Here is a 21,591-nt window from a genome sequence, read left to right as displayed (position 1 = left end):
TTTCTAGTGTGAATGGGCCAGCTATGATCTCACTACCTTGTCAATGAGGAGGAAGAGGGGAAAGCCTTTTCAATGTTCCATCAAAAGAGAGCTTTTATGCAGTCTGACATCAGGGGAAAACACAAGCTGGCTTTCCAATGCAGAGCAGCTGAGAAGGCTCTCCAAAACCGCTCCCACCTTTCCAGGGACCCTCGCTCTGAGCCAGCTACTTAATGGCATGAGCAGACATTCAGCTCTAAACTTAGGATTGGCAAAAGGCTCAGAAAACCATCAATTACATCAAAGCTACAAGGGGATCTGACTCTGGAGGGCATAAATATGGATTCTGTTCTAAGAGTTCTGGTGTTACAGTGGGGTCAGCCTACAACCTTTACAATGAACATCCTGTTCCTGCTTGACCTCTTGTCCTTTTTTTCCCCTGCTACTTAATGACTGTTTGGAGCAGTCTTGGAGCTTGGAAAAAAAAAATGTCCTCCAAAGCTGGCTGATGTATATTGATATTGCTGGTGGCAATATATTTACACAGCCACGAAAAGCAGCTGCTCAGCTGAGCCTACTTTTAGCTTGTGCCCTACTAAAATGAATGCAAATCTAAAAGCACTACAAGGGGCTGAGAGACTAAAATTCCTTCAACGTGGTGGTGTGCTGGGGAAGCAGCCCCAGCAGTGCCATCCTGCAAAGCTGCTGCTGGGAGTTTGCAGCTCTTAGGGAAAACTGGCTGTCCCAGCAGCAGGGGGACAGCCAAGACCCTCTGTCTCATCTGTCATCTCCCCTATCCCTCAGGGGTAGGAGAGAAGCACAGTCTCACAGTATTGTTCAGTATCACACACAGGTACCAACAGCAAGTTCATCACACATCTCAGCTCTTTGCTGAGCACATCCAGCTGCTCTGTACGTTTGCTGCTACACAAAATCAAGGGGACGTTGCATCAAACCCAAAGGCAACAGCACTAAATATCACAGCCCTGAGGCACTTTGCTGTTTAGCTCCTATTCAGAAAGGTTTACAATTGTAGTCCTTCAATCTCCCCACTTTGTTCTCGCTCCCAAGTAATTATTGATCCCAATTTTTACATAATTTTTAATTGTTTCGGCAAAGCGTATCCCACAAAGGCAAGGCAGCAAGCAAGTGTAAAATATGATTATTTTTGGGAACACTGAGGGAATCTCAGATGTTTCTCCAGCTTATTTGGATACAAAAACATTGTTCTCAGATGTTCAGAAACAGAAAAGAAAAAGAAATTCTGCCCAGACATGTTTGCATGTATGAAAAACAGAGTATGAAAAACAATGAAACGGCTTAGGTGCCTTATTTTTGTTTTGGGATGTAAAGCACTAAGTGAACAGCACTTTTCTCAAGAAATCCATTGCAAGTGCAGCAATCAGTGTGTTGTGCTGAGCAATTTTACATTCAAGAATGTGGTGGGATTTATTTTAATTCTGCTCTTAAGAAGTTCAGGGCAACAAGAACTCAGAGTCTTCACAATATGAATGCTAAGTGTAAGTCTAATCTCCTACACACAGATGTAGATCAACAGTACTTGTTTAAATACTGATAAAAATTAGAACAGAATGAAGCCAAATGAACATAAATATTTCACGTAATATTTACTGGAAAGTTGCAATAGGGATTTTGTCTAATGAGTAAATACAGCGTGAAGCTGTTGAGTCTTCTATCCCTGGGGTAAGATAATTTGAAACACATTTTTTCAGATCAAAAGTGTTATGTTGTCAAATATAAAAGCCCAATTTAGGCTGCATAATATTTAATTAAGAAAACAGCATTCCATACTGTGATTTATTTATTTTTTTAAGTCCATTGCCCCTTGAGTCATTTTATCTTCTTAACTTTAAGATCTGTACTGTGCGAGATCATGGGAAAGGCATGATCAACTTTATTTTCATTGCCAAAAAAAAAAAAAAAAAAAAAGAGAAAGAGAAAACCTAAAGGGAATCCTGTGAAAACCAAATCCAAACCCAAGATTTTCCAATGACCGCGGAGAGGGGCATTCTATGCGAGGATGAACAGCAGAGATTTGGGTCACACAGGCACAGGGGTAAGGGGAGTTTCCAGGCTGCAGAGGAAACTGCAGCCCCTGCTCACCTTGACACTCCTGTGGTGTATCCGGGAGGGCTGGCACTTGACGCTGCTGGTGTTGCAGCAGCCGGTGCAGCGCTTCACCTCCACGCAGGGCGGCCATATCAGGAAGTTGGCCGAGGTGGGGTCGATCTGGCTCCGAGGTATCTCGTAGATCACCGTCCGCGTCTTGCACACCGCCGGGATGGCCTCCTCTGTGGGCACAGGAGAGTCACAGCCCCAGGTGAGCCCCCACGGGGATCAAGCCACTGCTCCCAGTCCCCACTGGTCACTGGCGAGCCAGTGCTGAGAGCTGTGTGCTCACAGCTGAGCTGTGCTCTTACCCTGGGGAGAAGCTTGACTCGCTCCCAAAGCCCAGCCCTACAATGAGGGTTTCCAGTGGCCTGGCTCCTGCCACAGCCTGGAGCACATGCCATGAGATAAGGCAATCCTGGCTCTGGAAGTGACAAGCAAGCCAGGAGCTCCTCCACATTCAATGACCCCCTAGTACAGCCTCAGAGTCACTGTGCAACAGCAGCTGTTGCTTTCCAGCACCTCTTCACATAAATACCATCACACAAACATGCAACACCTGGTAAACACTGCCTCAGAAGATAAATTGAGGATTATCTGTATCATATCCAATTTGCACAGCTGGGAAACAACCTGCACCAGCTTGAAACTTTCATGACTTGGTTTTCCACTTCCAGAACTTTAACATCCCCACATCAGGGAGTCTTGTTTATTCACCATTCCAAAGGGCAACTGCTATTTTTCCTGCAGTCATCAAAGCTTTGTAGATGGTGGGTTTTATTTAATTTGTTATTTCTTGAATGATGCAAAACCACCAGAGCAGCATGATGGAAAAACCTGCAGTTAAACCAATATCCTGGTGGGCTCAGGTAAGGTGAGCTTGTTTAGGATTATAGAGAGTAGCTCTGTACTACTGTGTGATGTTGCCATGACCCAAACCATGTATCATCATCAACCTAGGAACTGTTAAAGAAGTCAAGATGATATTTCAAAACAGTCCAGAAAAAAATAGCAATTTCAGGGACAAGTTGTTTGCTGATAAGTTCTCCAAAGACAGCTGGGATTTTTTTTTTTTGCCTTACAGTGGAAGCTTGTGATAGGTTTGGGTTAGATGTGTCAGGGAACTGGAACACTGCCTGCACTTCTTCACTTAGTTCTTAAGCACAAGAAACTCAGGCCTAGCCTGTGCCTGCAACATGGAAATCTAGGCTTAGCTTTGAAAGATGCGTCTCAATAGACTAAATAGCGTGAAAACCCTTACACTCAGCCCCCAGTGCCATGAACTCAAGAAAATTAACAGATGCAACCCTGCAAGATCGCTGGCAACTCCCACAAGTTATTGAGCACACCCAGTTCCCAGTGCCTGTGGTGGAGAGGCACCCAGCACCTTGCAGGGTGAGGTGCCAACGTCGCCGGCTGCTCCAGCACCACTGCTCTCCCCAGGCAGCCAAAGTGCTGCCAACTCACACTGCAAATCCCTGCTGACAGCAAGCTGGGCTAGCTCTGCCTGCCACCACAGCTCCAAGGACAAACACACCGAATTACCCACTAGGGACAGCACCAGGGATGTTTTCCACAGGCCAGTGGAGTGGTGGAGCACTCACAGCTAATCAGATGAACAAGCACTGCACATAAATCCTATTTGCACGTCCCTTTTTTAATTTTTATTTGGGATTTTTTGCATCCTCATCATTAATAAGGATAAAATCCCCTGTAAACATGCCTGGGCACTACACAGTGACGGAAATCAATGCCCCAGCGTTTCCATCAATGGCTTTTAATTTTTGGGATAAACTGTATTTTTCTTGTGAATAAAGAGTCAAGCTGTTTCCTTTTGTGGAGCTTCTGTACTGAAAACTCTACCAACTGTTGATGTTTTTTAAAGCACACTGCTGTAGTTGTTCCCCACACTATGAATTATACATTGAATATCACAGCATTTTCTAACCGAGGTCTAGATTTCCAACATGCTGCAACAAGAAAGTGAATGTAAAGAATTTGTGCATGTCTGTCTCCTATGGACATCCTCCAGAAGACAGCTTCTCAGGCAATGGCTCGTTTTGAGCAAAAAGAAAGGCAGAAGCTAGAAATGGCCCTTTTTTTCCTTTGTGCATGTCACATTTTTCCAGTGAAATGTCCTGCTTGGCTGACCAAAGGCACCCCCTCTGCTTTCACTCCCAAAGTACAAATAGCTTGTTTCTTACCAACGCTTCTTTTTCTGCGAATGGGCACAGGACGGTTGTCTTGCACATGTTTTGCAGAATGAACACTGTAAGATCTCAAGTTTGCTTCTGAAACATCATCATATCCTAGAACAGGAAACAAAATGTTAAATCTCAGGTATGTTATGTGCACCAATGTCACTACAGTGCTGTTCCACAGGTACAAATCTGTGCTGTTCATAGGCACAAGACCAAATCCTGCTACAATCAGTCTAATGTAACTCCTGTTAATGCAATTGCAAGGGCATAAGGCAGGGAAGAAAGACACAGACACTGAATATCATGTATAAGCATGCACAATTTAATTCCAATATCCATTTTATTGAAAGCCCCCAGAAACAGTGCACACACTGTGGCACAGAACCATATCTAAAGTAAAACAGTTGCATTTTTATGTGGAAGGCATAATACGGCTTTTCTTACTGGAAAGGTGTAGAAATAGGAACAATATTCCTGCATGTGTAATGTTTCTTGCAAACATTTTGAAGTTCTGGTATGAGGCAAAAGTAGAAAATATGGTATTTGACCCAACAGCAACAATGCTGCCTCTATAAATTTTCTGTGACTTGGGTTTCAGGGCAGTACTAGGGCAGAATCAAAAGCAAAAAGTAACTAGCATGGGTTTCCTTTTAGCCTCTCTGTTGCAGAACAAATCCCCTGTGAAGTATCCTAACCTTTGGAGGGGCATCTGAAGCTACTGCAAACTCTGGGACTGCATCCAGGCTTGTCTTGTTCCCTAAATAAGCCTACCACATGGGTTAAAGGGCCATGAGAAAAAGCAAAGATGGAAAACTTGGCATTTCATTTATCATAAAAAACAACAAAATAACTGCTCCAAATATTTGGGTTTGTTAAGTGAAGCAGTTCAGGTCGTGTCCCATGCCGTGGGGTCTGAAAACCACAAGCACAGTCTGCAAACAGGGGATGAGGAAGAAGGAACCAAACAGAGAACTGCACACACCCCAGGACACCCAAACTAAGGGGTTTAGCACTCTGCTGCTTGGAGTGTCCTCTGGAACATCACTGCAGAATTTCAGTGTTTCACTGCTGGCTCCTAAGAAAACTATGACATGCTCTAAAAACATGCAAAAGTGTATTACACAGTACTCAATTACCCTCTCTGCAAGCTACCAACACCCTACACTCCCATCTTTTGCACTGTCACACTCCCTGCTTCCAGTTTGTTCTGTACACACAGCTGTCTGTCTCTGGAACGTGTTTTAATCTCAGCTTTATTAGTAACACACATCATAAGGCTCTGCTCCACAAAACAACCAACTCCTTTTCTCCTCCCTCCAAGAAATTGTGCCCTAAGGAACATGCAGCTTGTGAAATCACCTGTACAGCCAGGTGAGGCAGGAAGACAGAAAAATCTTCAGCACCTTAGAAAGAGTTCTGCATCCCAGGGTTTATCTTCTTGGAAAATACTACTGTAAGTAGCTAAGAGAAAACAGAATCTGAGGTCCAAGAGGTAGTGCCTGGATCACCCACTGGTCCTGCCTATTCTCCTTTATCAGCTGAACAGATCCTTGTATGAAATTAGTCATTACTCTCAATTTATCCAAAGAAATTGGCTCCTAGTTCCTATCTATGATATTTGTTTCCCCTAGATTTCGATGGGAAATTTTGGAACCTGACTAATTAGCTGGTATTGGGCCTTATTTGCAGTTCCAGTCCAGTAATGTAACACAGCAATGACTAAAGGGTATTATTTCTGCTTTTATTGCACCCCATACTCCAGAAAACTCATCAGTGGTATAAATAAAATGGCTTGCCAGAGATCCCACAGGAAGTTTGCAACTGAGCTGGGGAGTGGAGCCAGGTCTCCCACATCCCATTCCAATGGCACCAGGCCATCCACCTGATCCCAAATGGTGTTATGCAAAATGAGGATCCGTTCTGATGTGCCTCCAGCCCTCTTCTGTTTCCTAGCACTCAGCCACCCAACACCTTAATACTGACCTCCTTTCTGGCAGCTTCAAGCTGTCACAACCTCTCCCTCAATTTGAGGCAATGAAGTGATACTTGAAAGCAGCATGAATTCTGCTCAGCCTGAGATCCAAGCTAGGCTGGGAGCAAGAAGCATGTCTGTGCACAAGCAAACAGTGTTTAAAAGGAGATTAAACACAAAAGTAATGCCTCTAATCCCAACTGCTTGGTGGGCACAGGCATCAGGCTGGAAAGGGAAGCTGGCAGGGATGCCAGCACTACAGCAGGGCTGGGCCATGGCTCCTAATCCCACTCTCAGCAATGCTGGCACAGCTCCCTCCTAGCATGAAGGATTCCTTGCTGCCTCCTTGAAAGAAGCTGGTAAGAACCAAAGGACTGGTATGATCAGCTAACCAGTGTGTTAAGTCCTGTGCTTACACATAATTGCTCGACTCAGCTGCAATCAGCCTTTTTCCATCACCATGTTTATAAAGCAAAATGACACCTTGAGGAGATGTGTTGCTTATAAGATGATTTCTAAGGTGAAGAAGGCCTCTGGCTTATATAGTACCTCACTGTCTCACTACATATCTTAAGCATGTATAGCAGTTCCTAAGTTCAGGTCTCTCTGTGAGGGCTGCAAAAAGAGATCTACACAGCCAGCTCAGCAGAACAAGCTCCAGTCAAACCTCAATGTGTTATCTAACACAAATTGTATTATTTCCACCAACACACCATCCAAGTTTGGTTTAATAAACAGAATCATGGGGCATGGCTGGAGCCAGAAGACACTACAATGCTGAAGGCACTTAAGTGATCCCCCTGATTTCCACAGGCATTTGGAAGGAATTCCATTTCCCAGTGAAGTCAATGGGAAAATCAATGCACTTCAAGCAATGTTTAAGTCAACAGGAGTGTTACCCAAGCAGGAGTGAAAAATCACCAAGTCAGCTTTGAAACTCACACTTGGCTCTGAATGTGTGGCCAGAAGACTTCCTTTTGTTTCATTAAAACCATGATGCTACAAAGAATACTCTCTAGTTTGACTTTAAGGAAGGGTGATACTTAATATGTATCAGTTTTTCCCCCAATGTACTGAATTAGTTGCAGGGTGAGGATAAGCTCTTAGCAAAGGAAATGTGGGTTTATGGGTGCTTAGCGCCTCACAAAATGAGGCTTACAGCAGAAAGCCTAGAAATGGGTGGTTCTTAGTTTAGAACTCAAACACTGCTCATCACCAAGTGAAGATGGAGGATGCTGCACAGAGCCAGATTAGTGCAGCTTTCTTTTAATGTTTTAATAATAAAAAAATGTTTTCATGGCAGCTGATCAAGAAATTTCTTGGTAATCTTTTATGTACTGACAACATATCAATGATGGGCATAAAAACTCTTGCAATTAGCCTTGGTCCAATCCATTAGTATAACTGAAATTGTTCTTTTTTGTCAGATTGGCAATTTTCCACTGGGTCATGGAATATAAATCACAGAGTTTCTGTGACATTCTGCCAATACATGATAACTCTTTTTACTCAAGAAGCATGTAAAAGCATCCTAAGTTTACTGCTATTTTCTATTTATTAATTTATACTTTTGAATTTCCATCTTCTGACCAAACTATTTTATGTGAGGTACAACCCCCAACACATCCAGTCTTAATGCAAATCCTTCTCAATTTCACTTTGCACATCCAGAAAGTACAGATCCAAGACTTCTAGTACCAACAGCAGCAGTTTAGGAAATTCTTATAATCTCTTTTTTTTCGGGAATTCAATGTAAGGTACAATAAGCTGAAATGATCTGTCTCACAATCGTTCCTAGAGCCAGAAAGCCCATGGCAACATCAGTTTGGTTGTTTTGATCTTCTTTTTGGCTGATGCAAAATTTGCCCTTCTGACATCCAACTGCAGAGATAGATGTCATAAAGTTTTCAACTTTGATCTCTTAAAGGAAATATAAGTAGCAGCTCACAAGATCCTGTTTTGTTTAGGTTGATTTGGTTTTTTTTCCTTTACCTAGATGTGCTCAACCAACTGTAAAGGAGGAGGAATATTCCCTCATCTGTCTCAGGAAGAACACAGGCCACACACGGAAGATGCCTCTCATGATGTGTAAGAGGTGCCAAGAGAAGCCAAAACACTGCACTGTAACATCCTTCACTGAGCACCACACCAAAACCCACAAAGTCAAGAGCTCATTTTCCAAAAGACTGAGCTCTGCAGCAGCCCAACACTTTTTCCATGGAAGTATACAGTTAATTTAGAACGTTTCTCCACTTAACAAAAGCTGCTCTGCTAGTTCTTAATCACAGGCCGTTAAATTCACATGGCCTAAGGTGACCCTGGTGGATGCCCTTAACCCGCGCAAAGAGGCACACTCAGCCCTGCCTCTCCCCATGCAGGCAGATGACTTGGGGAAAAATCTGTTCCCAGCGGGAGGCAAACATAATAGGTGATGAAATGAACTCTACCTCCCACAGGACAGATGGGAGAGGTGAAGCACGAGGAGAAAAACCACGCTGCCGAGCCAGAGAGAGCTCCACAAGCAGAGCAGAGGAAATGCCCCCGTTCTGGGGATTTAGTCTGCTCGTAGTAAAACTGTACTCTGCACACTAGAGCTGCCTACTTCCTGGGACTGTGCATGCTTTCTCCTTTAAACAGGGTCAGACTCTGCTCTCCTTCATGCCAAGGCAATTCTGTCACTGCCTCTGGATCCCAATTGCAGCAAATTAATACAAGACCCTGTTTCCTTATAGGAATAGAGAATTTTCATGCTGCCTTTACCCTCTGAGTTGGACATGCAGAACTGGGCTCTGACAAACTGGCCTGGATTTTCTTTTTTGAATACAATGATAAGCTCCATGTTGGGTAGTGTTTTTCTTTAAGTAATATGCCAGATGGTCTGGGGGTGTGGTTTCTAATTTTATGAAGGGGGTTATCAGTCATCTCTGCGCTACAATATAGAGACCAAATCTGTCAGAATAGAAGAAAAACCTGCCCACTCTGACTTCCAAAACTTACTTTTCCAATTAAAAATATATGTTTTGCATTGCAGGAGAGAAAATGACTGTTCTTCCTTCTTTTTCCACAGATTCTGCCTTGTTACTCAGGAATATCAGACATTTTCTTCATGCATGCCTGATCCTGCAATCTCTTAGCCTACAAGATCATTCTTAATTCTCAAGTCCACCCACCGAGTTTAAACAGGGCTACTCACATGCAGAAGGACTGGCAATACCATGCATAAAACGAGGGAGAGAATAGTCACTGGAGTGATTTTGTTCTGAGCCTCAGCTGAAACTGAGTACATGCTATAAAAGTGAAATATACCTACTGTACAAGCCCTCACTGAACTGGCTGTTCCCTAAAGGTAATTGCAGCCCTAAGGAAATAAATTTCAGAAATATCATCTTACCAGGGACAACGAGAAAACATTTGATTTGCTAATTCAAGCTAATACTAAATATAGTAAACAGGCCTGATTCTGTTTACTGAGGAAAGCACAGCAATTTCAATACTCAATTAGTCACTCTGATAAGCCTTTAGTAAGAATTACTCATGACAGTAAAGTCTGCAGGACTGTGCCCAGGAAAAGCAACTGTGGGTAGTAAAGCAGGGTTACTCCATGAGAACCCAACCATGAGTAGCTCAGAGCACAGCTTAGCACACAGGCAAAAGCAGCACTCACATAAGCAAGAACCGAGTAAAAGGCTGAATATTTTGGTTTTATTTTTTAATATTGTTTGAGTTCATGTCTTAAGGAATTACTGTTTCACAGTGAGATAGTAAAATATTTATGTCTCTTGTTTCTCTAATGGTTTCTAAACTGACAAATTGCAAGAAAACAGCAAAATGAAACGGGTAAACTTGTGGCTGACCTTCTCCATTTTTGGTCTTGCATCCTCCAGTTCATATTTGCCATGAGATAAATAATTATTTTCTGAAATAAATTTCTTCGCTACATCTACCCATTTATTCAGCTCCTGCCATTGCCCCACTTGTCTGCCTGATTCACTTGCAATGGAGCCACGTGAACTTTTGCTCTCCTTCTAAGTGGTATTTAAAAATGAAGCATGTGCTTGTTACGCTGAGGTATTTGAAAAAATAATGTATTCTGGTAGCTACAGAACCCTGACTCAAAGGCAGGAGCAGTATGCACTATTTTAAAATGCTAGCACTCAGATCCAACCCTTCTGCAACAGCAGCCAACTCCACCAAGTTCACTGGGAAAAAGATTTTAGCAGTAGTGCACTTGTCTGGTCCAAAACAGCCTTCAGTGAGGAAATATGAACTGCACTCCCCTTCCCAGTTGTGAAAGTTTCTTTAATTGTGGTGATAAACAACAGTGATGAAGCACTGCTCTCCAAAAATACTAAACCAATGCCAATCTGGTAATTACTAATTAGCCTCTATGGTAAAGCGTTGTGCAAGACAGAAATACTCCCATTTTCAGTGTAATGAGAAAACGTTTGCTCTCTAATCACATGAAAATTGAAAGCTATGACTGTAAAATACGTTCCCAGTGCATTCCTGCTCGTTAATAGAGCACTGCACAAAAAGCAGAGAGTTAAACTCTAGAAGGATCCTGCAACTCTGAATGAAGGTGATTGAACCTGGCACAGACTTTACAAAAATACACAGCATATGGTTTAAAGGGAGATGGCCCAGTACCAACGCAAGCAAGAACTCATTCATTTTTCTCCATGTTTGTGCTTCAGTAAGATGCAGGCTTCCCCTGGGCACATCAAAGGTGCTGGGTTTATTCTCGCTCTCTACTGAGAGAAGAAATCACCAGGAACAAAGTGCATCGAGTGAAACCAAATGATAAGGAACCCAGCAATACCATGCTTCTAGATCTGATTTACTGCTGCAACGATCTGTTAAACTGCACGTTCTCACTACACCCATTTGCATGCCTAATGATGCAGAAAATAACCCTGCACTATTTTCTTTTTTTAAAAAAGTGTATTTTTGAGGGTAAGCTTCATATGCAGGTTTCTGTTTAAAATCAGTGCGGACCGTTTATTTTCCTTTTAATAAAGCCCAGCACTTGAAGAGACATTACTTCATTCATAAATATTGTTTCAAATATTTTGAATACCTCTAGGACAGTAGTTTAAAGATAACAGAGCAATGCAAGACCAACAACAAACCTTATGGCAATTCTCCGCTGCGAGACGGAGAGAGCACCAAAAACACGGGGGGGTCACAAGGTCCCTCTCCACCCTGCACCCCACGAAGTTTTAATCCCCGATCGGCCCCTTGGCCACCGCCTCCCTGTGACACGCATCCCGGGGCCGCCCGGCTCTCGGTGCGGTGTCCGCGCGGGGGTCTCGGGCGAGGCGTGTCGGGGAGCGCGGGGCGTGCGGGGCCTCCCCCCGGGGCGGCGGCGGCCGACGGCGCGGAAGGAAGGAGGACGGGACTAATTTACCTACGGAGTCAATCTCCAGGAGGCGCTGCAAGTCGCGGATGCTGTGGATCTCGCTGTGCGCCAGCCGCTCGATGAGCTCCTGCGGGATCTCGGCCTCCTTCAAAGACACACACACCGCGGGTCACCGCGCAGTCCCGCCCGCAGCGCCGGGCATCCGGCGCGCCGCGCCTCTGGGCTCGCTGGGGAGGGTGCGGGGTGTTTGCATGTGGGGATGAAGCAGGGGGAAAAATCCACGCGCACATCCCCCCACAGCGCTCCGCGGGGCGCCGGAGCGCTCCCGCCGCCCCCGCCTGCGCGCCCGCGGGGCTGCGCGCCGCCCGCCCGACTGCGCCACGGCTCAGCGGGGCGGCAGCTCCGCACGGCCCCGCCTGGCAGCGTGTGCCCGGCAGCGCCGAGCCCCGAGCCCCGCCGGGCGGCTGGAGCCCACCCCGGGCAGCGGCTGCCGAAGTTCGCCCGAGCGGGTGCCAAGTCCCCCGCGGGCGCGGGCTCCCCCGACCCGGGCAGCAGGAGGAGGAGGAGGAGGAGAACCGCGTCCCACGGGGCGCCGCCATCCTACCAGCACCCACGTCGCGGCTGCCGGTGCCAAGCAGACCGGGTCCCGGGAAAAGTTACAGCCGCTGTGCAGCGCCGAGCACCGCGCTCGCCCCGACCGGGACCACCTGTAGCAACCCCGGGACGCGGCTCCGCGCCCCCTCCGTCCCCTGCGGGCAGGCGGGCGGGAGAGCTGCCGACTGCTCCGGGGGAGATTCACAAACCGGGGAGCGGCGTTTTGGGGCGCGGGGAATTCACCCAAGTTCTGCCCGCGGCACCAGCGGTGCCCGCGGCCGCCCTGTGCAGCGCTAGGCGCCGCGGGGGCGGCCCGGCTCCGCGCACCCTCTGCTTCCGCACAGCCGCAGCCCGCTGGCACCCGCGGGGCGTGGATATTTTATCATATATTTATTATATATATATATATATATATATATTATATATATTATATACATATTAATTCTTAAGGGCGGCCAGCAGCCCGGGCGCGGAATGCACGGTCATTCCCCTTCGCTTCTGCCATGCATGAAATGGCAACTTGCTGCCAGGCTCGGCCGCGCAGGGCCCGGGGCAGGGCAGCGCTCCCGGCGGGGCCGGGGCGCAGGGATGCCCGCGGAGCCCAGGTGGGCAGCCCGCTCCCTCCCCGGTGCCCTCCGCCGCGGCTCGCCCCGACCCCCGGCTGCGGCGTGCCCCGGGGACCGGCAGCGCAGGAAGCCGCTCTCACCTACCTCGGAGAAGGTAAAGGACAGGTACCCAAAACCTATCAGCAAAACGCAAGCCCAGGTCCTCATCGCGGTCTAGTGCACTTTAGACACGGAGGGAAGGCAACGCTGATGGAGAGGGGCTGCAGGCCGGCTCCTGCCGCGCAGGAATTCAGTACCATCCCTCAGGGGAAAGGCAGCGGGGTGGCTCGGGGGTCCTCCGCATCCAGGGTGGGTCGGGGCTGCCCGGGGCGGCGGTGGCTTAATGACGGCGCGGCCGCTGTTTGTACGTTCCCCTCGCTACGGGAGCGTGGCTGCTCTCCCTTCTGCCGCTCTCGCTCGCTCCGCTTGGCTCTTAGGACTAGACCAGCCGGTACTTCTGCATATTTGCTTAGATCAGACCAAAGTGAAACCCAAGGAGTCGATCCGGAGCGCAGCCGAAACGCCCATCACCTGTCTGGGGCGGCTGCCCCCCTCGCGCGGGCGGCGCTGGGGCCGCCTCCCCCGCCGCGGCCGCCGCTCCGCGCCGCGCCGGGACCGCGGGGCTGCGCTCTCCGCCGAGGGCCGGCCCCCCCCGCCGTGCCTGCCCTGCACCCGGCCCCTCCGCGGAGAGGGGAAAAATCAAAAATCTTTATTGATAGGGACAGAAATGTTTCTCTTGCTGAGAATGGTCCCGCTTCCCTCCCCGGCTGGGGCGAGGTCAAAAAATAATAATTAATTAGGAATAATAGCAGGGCCAAATCGGAGCGGTATTGCAGGATCTCGCGGGCTGCCTTGGTGCAGTTCCTGCTCCACTTTGCACGGGAGAAAAAGACGGGAGGAGGAGGAGGAAGGAGGGGAAAAAATATATATATATATGCAAGAAGGTTTAAATCCCAAGGGGATCGGAGAAGAACTGCAACTCCAGGCAGAGGGAGGCTCGAGGCTCGCTCCGGAGCGGTGGCCGGTCTGGAGCGTGGCCCCGGCGAGGAGCAGCATATACCGCTCCCGCCCTGCCGTGCGCCGCCCCCGCCCCTCCTCCCGGGTACTCCCGGCACCAGACCCACCAACAACAAGTCGTGGGGGTGCCGGCAGCTGCGGCGCCTGCTCCAGGGCCAGGGGCTCTGCCCACTGAGAGGGGAAAACAAGAAGCCGGCGGCGGGCAGGGGTCTGGGGGAGCGGGGCAGCCCCCGCCGCCGGCCCTCTGCGGCACCGGGCGGAGGGGCGGGCGCTGCTGCGCAGCAGCCGCCGTGTAACCTGGCGGGCTCGGCCGTGTGCTCTGCCTTTACATAAGGCAGAGCGGATCGCCATGGCCACGGCGCGATCGTGTGTATGCGTGTGTGTGCGCTTTCTTATCGTTGTTATTCTATTTTAGCGGGGGGGCCTTGCCTTTTGCAGAAGGGGAGGGGCAGAGCGGCGGAGGAGGGTTGTGGTGTGCGGGTTTTAACGTTGCTGTTGCAGCGCAGCCTTCATTGCGAAGGACAACACACGCGCGCAGCCTTGAGGAATACAAAAGCACCCCCAAACTGCACGAGAGGCGGGGGGGGCGGTGCGGGCGGGGGGCAGCGGAGCCCTCCGCCCTGCGGCACCCGGCTGCGGCATGCGCGGGCGCGGGGCTCCCCGCCGCGGCCGCGGGCATGCCGCGCCCCGGGGCTCCGCCGCAGCCGGACCCAGCCTTCGCAACTGCCCGGACCCCGCAACTGCCCCGGACCCCGCAACTGCCCCGGCCCTCTCCAATTGCCCCAGACCCCTGCCCTGGACCCCGCAACTGCCCCGGCCCCGCACCCCACACCGATCCTCCCGCGCCGATCCTCCGCAACCGCACCCGGGCTCCGCAGCCGGCCCGGGCCCCCCGCAGCCCGTCCCGAACCCCGAGCCGGCCCCGCCGCTCCACGGGGACGGCTCGCGTTCCCTTCGCGTCCTCCCTTCTCGCCGCCCCGGCGAGAAATTGCCCCCGTTCCCCCGGCGCGGATTGGCACAAGGTGCCTGCTGCACCCTGACATCTCCCTGAACTCATTGTGATTTAAATAACAGCCCTTTCTCATCTAAACAAAGGTTCTTAATAGCAGATGCAAAGAATTCAGCTCATCTGAAAATCCAATAGCATTTAAGTGGATTAACTGCAATAACACAACTGAGGAGTGATACTATCCTTCATGGAAGACAATAGACTGTAAATGCACAGCCAGGGAGACTTATCCTTTCATCTCTGAATTTCCTTCAGCATTTCAAAAGCGAATGCTTTCTAGAAGCCCTGAAGGGGTTTGCACGCTACTGGCTTGGACATGCTTCTAGGAAACAACCTGTGCTTTAATGGGCACTTTGCAATTGCATAGAAGTTCCCACCAAAACAGAAGTGGCCTTTCAAGTACGTTTAATTCTCTCTCATGATGTCATGTAGGCTTACAGGGTGGTCTCCAGGACCACAAGGGAAAAAAAAAAAAAAGGTGGGGGTTGAAAAGAGAGAGAAAAGGAAAAGAGATGTAGAAGATTTGGAAGCACTTTAAAAAGGAGAATGCTGCTCTTTTTTTTTTTTTAAGACAGAAAATGCTGAGCCAGTGTGGAGCCATTCTCAAATGCCTCCTGATATAAAAAAAATGACCCGAATGCCACACTGCAGCAGAGCTATCCATGCAGGGCAGGAGGAGGCAGAACAGGGCAGGACACTCTGGTAGTGCCATCACTTTCTTCCATGGCAGAAGTAAAAAGCAATTACTTCAGTTTAAAAAAAGTCTCATCTGCACAGTCTCATTTGCTGGGGTTAAAGAAGCAATTCTTATGGTCCGTGTTGTCATAGTAATAAAAAAAATAATTACTAAACAGTGAAATAGATTCTGACAGTACCGGCTGGCTGAGCATTTACTCCTCTCCTTCCTTCCTCGGTTGGCTAGTGCATTTGGGATCAGAAGTGCTGTATATTTGTAGCTCTTGCTAGTGGTATTTCACTGCAAAAGCCAGCAGAGATAACTCCCTGCTTTATTTTATAGTAAAAAAAAAATCTATGCAGTTTTGACTTTTCTTATATTCCCCTTATTTTACAAGAGACATACTGCATCAGCATCTTTTTTTAATCTGTCATTGTGGAGCTCAGATAAGCATCTTTCCTCTGGGTCAAGTTACACTTGGAGTAGCTTTTAACATTAGGCTGTTTATAGAGATCATTACAAATATTTGATAATAATGCAAAATATGTAAGATCCCAGAGGAGAGCAAAGACCAGGAAACATAAATAAAATTCACACAGATTCTGCAAACAACTTTATACTTAGGTTGTCTGTCTGCTTACACAACACATTTTGTCCTTCTCTATTGTTTGATCTAAAATTGCATTTGTTGCCTCTAAGTCCCTGCATACAGCTGCGTGAAAAACAAAACACCAGTGCATGTTTGCTTCAGCATGGCACCTTCCTGCACATCTATTGCACATGTGTGCACCAGACGTGAAATATCACCTTTTATGTAATACCCACAAGCCACACGTGAGGAAGGAGTGACAGCATGGTAGTTACAGGTTTAAAAGGAAATCAGTACCAAGAACAGAGTGTCAGAAAATTAGATTTTACACTTTTTTATTTATCTGAGAGCAGCAAGCAAGATATTGCTTGTCTAATTTAAAGCACGCACTGTTAGAAGTCTCTCAAATGTCAGGAATTATAATAGAATTACACCATGACAGAGTGTTGAGAGGGAGGATTCCCAGGGTTTGCACAGCACTTGGCATGGGGGAAGGGATGCAGAAGCTGACACGAAATGAGACCACTTCAGTGTCACCAGAGCTGCTTTCTGAGGGTGGAGTCACCTGAAGCCAGGGTGCCCCAAATCAGACTTCCAGCACCCACTACAGAGCTCGTTTAAACCTCTGCTGGCTCAGCTCTTAGAAACACAGGCCAGGCAATGTAACAGGACCAACTGATGTTTCACTGAGGCTGGGGGAAGGTCCCTGGGAGAGCTGCAGGCAGGGATGGCCAGCAAGGTGGGCACTGTGGTGCTCGGAGGGTGCTGAAGCCACGGGGGCCACTGGGCTGGCTCTGAGATGGTACCTGAGGCCCAGGGCATCTATTTCAGAGCTCAGGCTGGAACTACGCTTGTTTGACCCTCCTGACACGTCTTGAGGTTGCAAGAGGAATCATTTCATTGCAATGACATTCCTTGGGAAACCTGAGTTTTTTCAGATTTGATTTTAGTGGAGGTTTTGCCTCATAGATAATCCAGTTAAAATTAACATAACAATGGGTTTGGGTAAGGTTTTTTGTTGGAAGAGTGGCCTGCTTTTATTGCAGTGTGTGTTTGGGGCTGGCCAAAGCTGCTCAGTTTGTTCTGCAGGGTACATCCTGCCACCACATCTGTCCTGGCTCTGGAAAGGAACCATAGGAAATACTCTCAGCAATTTGGACCTGCACCATTCTGTCAGTGCCCCACAGTGTATAACAAAGGATAAAAGTGCAGAACATAAAATCCAGAAAGCTGGACAGGAAGATCGCCAACTTTGGGTGGTTCCTCTCTGGTTTTGAACATTTTTTTGGCCTGTAGCTTCAGAGGGGCATGTGGCCATGGTGGAGGGAGGTCATTTTCCTGCTCTGCAGCTCGGTTGCTGCCTGCCTGTGGAAAGGCATGAGGCTGGCCCAGGTGCAGGTGCGGTGCAGGCAAGGATTATAAATGCAGTAGGCACTGATGGCAGACACACCATTCCCTTTCCTGAATCTCAGCCCATAAAGAGCAGCAAGGAAAGCTGCAAGGAGAACAAGCAAGGCTGTTATTATTCCAGCTAGTGCACCTACAAACAGAATTTCCTTCTTTTCCAGTTCTTCCTTTTGGATCCTTGCGCTGGCTCCATCCTTCTGGCTGAGCTTTGTTGTCTTTGTAACTTTCGTTGGTGCAGCTTTCCAGATGCTTTCACAGTCGATAATTTTCTTAAATAGTCATGAGATGCAGATCTGCTACAAGGTTTCAGCTAAGAGGAGTGATCAGAAGTGGTGTGGAAAGATGTTATGATGTCTCTGCCCCAAACACAGAGGGTGGCCGTGGCCAGCATCCACTTATGTGGGTTGACACTTAAAGCTACAATATTTCTGGAGTTGTTTTGCTCTGGTATGAATGAGGCAGAGTCCCTGTTGAGCGGATCCTCCACTCAAAATTACCCTTTTGACTTCAGTGGGGGTTAGACCCAATTGTCTCTGGAGTCATTACTTGGTTTAATAGTCAAGAGACACAGTTAGTACACTCTTGTTAATGTGCTCTTCTCTCCCCCAGTGCCCAGCTGCTCCTTACCCAGGAGCTTCAGCAGCTCAGCTGAAAGTGAGGGACTGTTTGACCTTCCCTGCTGCCACAGCCACTGCTGAGTGACACACAGTTCACCTTCAGGGCTGGAGCACGAACTGGCAGCCCTGCCAGCCTGGGTAGCAAGATACCATGTTTAGGCATTAAACTAGGGCACTTGCATACCAGCACTGGCCGCTATTTTAGTGGGTATATGAAGCTGATCCCTGCTCCCCACCCCTGTGGGACAAGGGAGCTGCTGTGAGTGAGGGATATCCTCTGCCTGGTGGATAAAGCTATTAAAAATGGGCTGTGTTTTGTCAGGAGTATGTAGTTCATCCAGCTGAATGACTGTAAAAGTACCAGCCCAGCTTAAGGTATGCTGATACATGCTGTAAATGAGAGCACTGCACACAGGGCTCGGCCCCTGGGGTCCTGTGTGTGGTGTGCTCATGTCTCCTCAGAAATGGGGGTGTAAAGCTCTTCTCCTCTGACTCAAATCAACACCACTTGCAGTGATTCTGTGGAGACCATCCAGGATGTAACTCAGCCACGCTAAGTACCATAAAATTGTGATATTATTCTCCATTGTTTGTAGCTTGGAGGCCTGTAGAGGCCTAGCTTGGAGCAGTCAGTTTTATTAAGCTCCATCCAAACACAGTGAGATAGTTGTTCTTCCTGAAGAATTTGTGTTCTCAAAGTGTGAGCCGCCCCGTTTGTGTTCTTGTATCCATGCAACCTTGTTGCTCTTACATTACACATTTGTCCTGTGAGATTCCCTCCCTTACAATAAAAACTCACGAGAATGATACACACATTTTCAACTCCGAGCACACCAGAGACTGCAGGATCCAGCAGTACCTAAAGGACACAGGGGATATGAAGGCTGCTGTAGTGGAATTGCTAACTTTGAACTGAAAATGTTTGTAATGGCTGTGAAGCTTCCTAATTGAATTTCTGACCCTTTTTGTCACAGAAACCTAGTTAATATAAGGGAAGGAGAAGAGCAAGTAAAGGATTGGTGATTGGTTTGCCTTTTTTTTTTTTAACAGTAGCTCCAGTGTAGAGGTTTTTGCATTTTTCTTTTAATTTTCTTACACCTACAACAGCCTGGTTCTCACATGGTCTCAGTGGCTGCACATCGTTCAAGGATCATGCCTTAAGTCCCCAGAGCAGTATCTTCACAGAAAGGCTTCATGGAGCCCATGCTGAGTCTCCAAACTCACCCTCCCTGAGCATTTCTATCCTTTCAAGACACACTGGTATCCACAGACCCACTGATGGTGGTGGTCAGACCAGAGTAGGCAACCCAGCAGAATCTGCTCCTCAGCAGAAATTCCTGGGGAATTCAGTGCTTTCCAGCCGTTTATTCTCAACACTTTGTACTTAGGTGATTTCTTCCTGAGCGCTGATAAAGATCTTCCGTAACCACGAGGCACATCACTAATCAGAAATTCAGGGAGGATGGAGAACCTGCCGTGGGGCCGTGGCCAAACTTCAGGTGAGAAGCTGGTAGCAACCATTTCCAAAGCCCTTTTCTCACTACCTCAGGACAAGTTTTATCACTGCTCTGCTAAATTCCAGGTCCAGAAGATCTCTGAGAAGCACCTCTGACCATTTGGCTGTGTCACATGGAGATGTCTTAATGTGGTCTGTCACCTGCTAACCACCATCACATGGTCCCTGGGACCATGTTCCTGATACACTGCTGGGCTACAAAGGGACTATGCACCCACATTTACACCAGAGCTGAATTTCCTGGTTCTTGCAAGAACTGAGGTGCAGAAACATAAAACTGTAGAATCATTTATCTTGGAAAAAGCCTCTAAGATAACTAAGTCCAATGATCTTCTCCATCCTATTGAACATAGCATTTGTTTACCTTTCAGCAGTGGTTTTTGATGCCATTCCCATCAGTTGGGATACAGAACTCCCTCTTTCTTGGAAGTCAGTGAGGAGTACAGCCTTAAAGCAGAGAGAAGGCAATGGCCCTTTAAGCATTGTCTGTAAACTGTAGCACGATCTCTCCTGCACTCCAGTGCTTTCCATAAACAGCAAGCCATCCTGGAAGGGGAGGGAGAGGATGATAAATAATCCTGTTATTCATGCGACTGCGTTCTTTCATGAAACTGGGGAAAGGCAAAATAAAGTGGCGACTGCGAGGCTGAGAATGAAACGTGAGGCAGTGGGTTGTGTTGCTGCAGTTATTTGGGGCTGGAAGAAAATCTGGAAAGAAAAAGGTGAGCAGAAAAGCTTTAAAATGGCAAGAAGAAAGGCAAGAGACAGGACATAAAAGAGCAGCTTTCCCTGCATCCTTGCTTTGTGTCTGGGCTCACTGCTGGGGCTGGCTGTGGTTCTGGCTGTCCAGCACCAGCTCCCACAGAGTGGGTACCTGTGCCAGAGGCTTCCCTATGTGTGCACCTTGTGGAGAGGTGGGAATTGGGAGATGACAGAGCTCCAGTAAGGACAGCAAAAGTGAGAAAACCGTGGGAAAGAAATCTCATAGAACAATGAGGAAGCAGAGAATAAACCTGTTTGCTGAGGGTCTTAGCAAATGAGCTACAATTAGTTTTCATAGGACAGTTATGGTATTGCCTTCATCACACTTTGCATGTGTGCCAGAGGTGCCTCCCCAGTTTGTGTTGGAGGTGCCCGCGCTGCAGCCGCTCCAGTTCTTCATCTGTGTTCTCTGTGCATCCCCTGGGCCCTGAGCTGGGACAGCTGAGGCACAGGCATCCCTCATTCCATCAGCCCTGCTTACGGGCAGCCTCCCACCGAGAGGAGAGCTGGGACACACAGCTGTGGGGAACATCTTAAACCACTGCAGCTGTCTGCTCTCTGCGTGTGAGCCAGAGCCTTCCATCCCTGGGATGCTCCTGGGAGCAGCCAGGCCCTGTACTGCTGCCTAGCTGCCTGGTACCAGCCCCTTCTTTGGTCTGTAAGAGAATCTCCTCCTGGGACAGTGTGCCAGCCCTTCTAACACTTCAGTAATGGCACACATCCACTTTGGCAGCATCAGGGCTTGGGATAACCCAGCCACATTGTTATAATCTTCCAAAAGTGCCTCTTCCCCTTGCATGGCATCAGTGCAATTCCTTCAGGGTTATAAAAGCTTAAGCCTTTGTAAACAAGGCAGCCCTGGGGCCTAGGTATTGTAGAGAGAGAATTCCTTTCCATGTCCTAAATATTTTGGATGGAAAAAAAAAAAAGAAGAAAAAAAAGAAGAACATTTAAGACATCAGCTTCCCTTCTAGTGTAATTGGGACCAGCTCCACCCAGCTTCAGCCTGGAGTCTCTAACACTGTCACTGTGCAAAGCTCCCAGTAAGGCAAATGGGAATTGCACATGATGTGATGGGAAAGCAGCAGATACCTTTGTAAATACTGCACCCTCACACGAGCCACAAGTATCTTTCCTGAGACACCCTGCCAAACTCGC

At 48.0% G+C, this 21,591-nt stretch overlaps 1 protein-coding gene across 5 annotated transcripts in view; it reads right to left on the bottom strand.

Annotated features, from left to right (window-relative positions):
• PDGFA (platelet derived growth factor subunit A) overlaps positions 1-13,442 on the bottom strand; it is a 34,989-nt gene extending 21,547 nt beyond the window's left edge. For all 5 annotated transcript variants that reach the window (XR_004061134.1, XM_030957968.1, XM_030957967.1 and 2 more), the window contains exons 1-4: positions 12,946-13,442; positions 11,690-11,786; positions 4,314-4,418; positions 2,104-2,291 (exon numbers count right to left, since the gene is read on the bottom strand). Coding sequence is in view for 4 of the 5 variants with exons in the window: in XM_030957968.1 (XP_030813828.1) it covers positions 2,104-2,291; positions 4,314-4,418; positions 11,690-11,786; positions 12,946-13,008 (453 nt within the window). In the remaining variant the exon portion in view is untranslated. The remainder of the gene's footprint in view (positions 1-2,103; positions 2,292-4,313; positions 4,419-11,689; positions 11,787-12,945) is intronic.
• Positions 13,443-21,591: the final 8,149 nt, after the last annotated feature.

This window comes from Camarhynchus parvulus, chromosome 14, assembly GCF_901933205.1.
Source record: "Camarhynchus parvulus chromosome 14, STF_HiC, whole genome shotgun sequence".
Classification (NCBI taxonomy): Eukaryota; Metazoa; Chordata; class Aves; order Passeriformes; family Thraupidae; genus Camarhynchus; species Camarhynchus parvulus.
The sequence above is the reverse complement of the archived record's forward strand: the minus strand, read 5'-3'. Positions and strand labels throughout refer to the sequence as shown.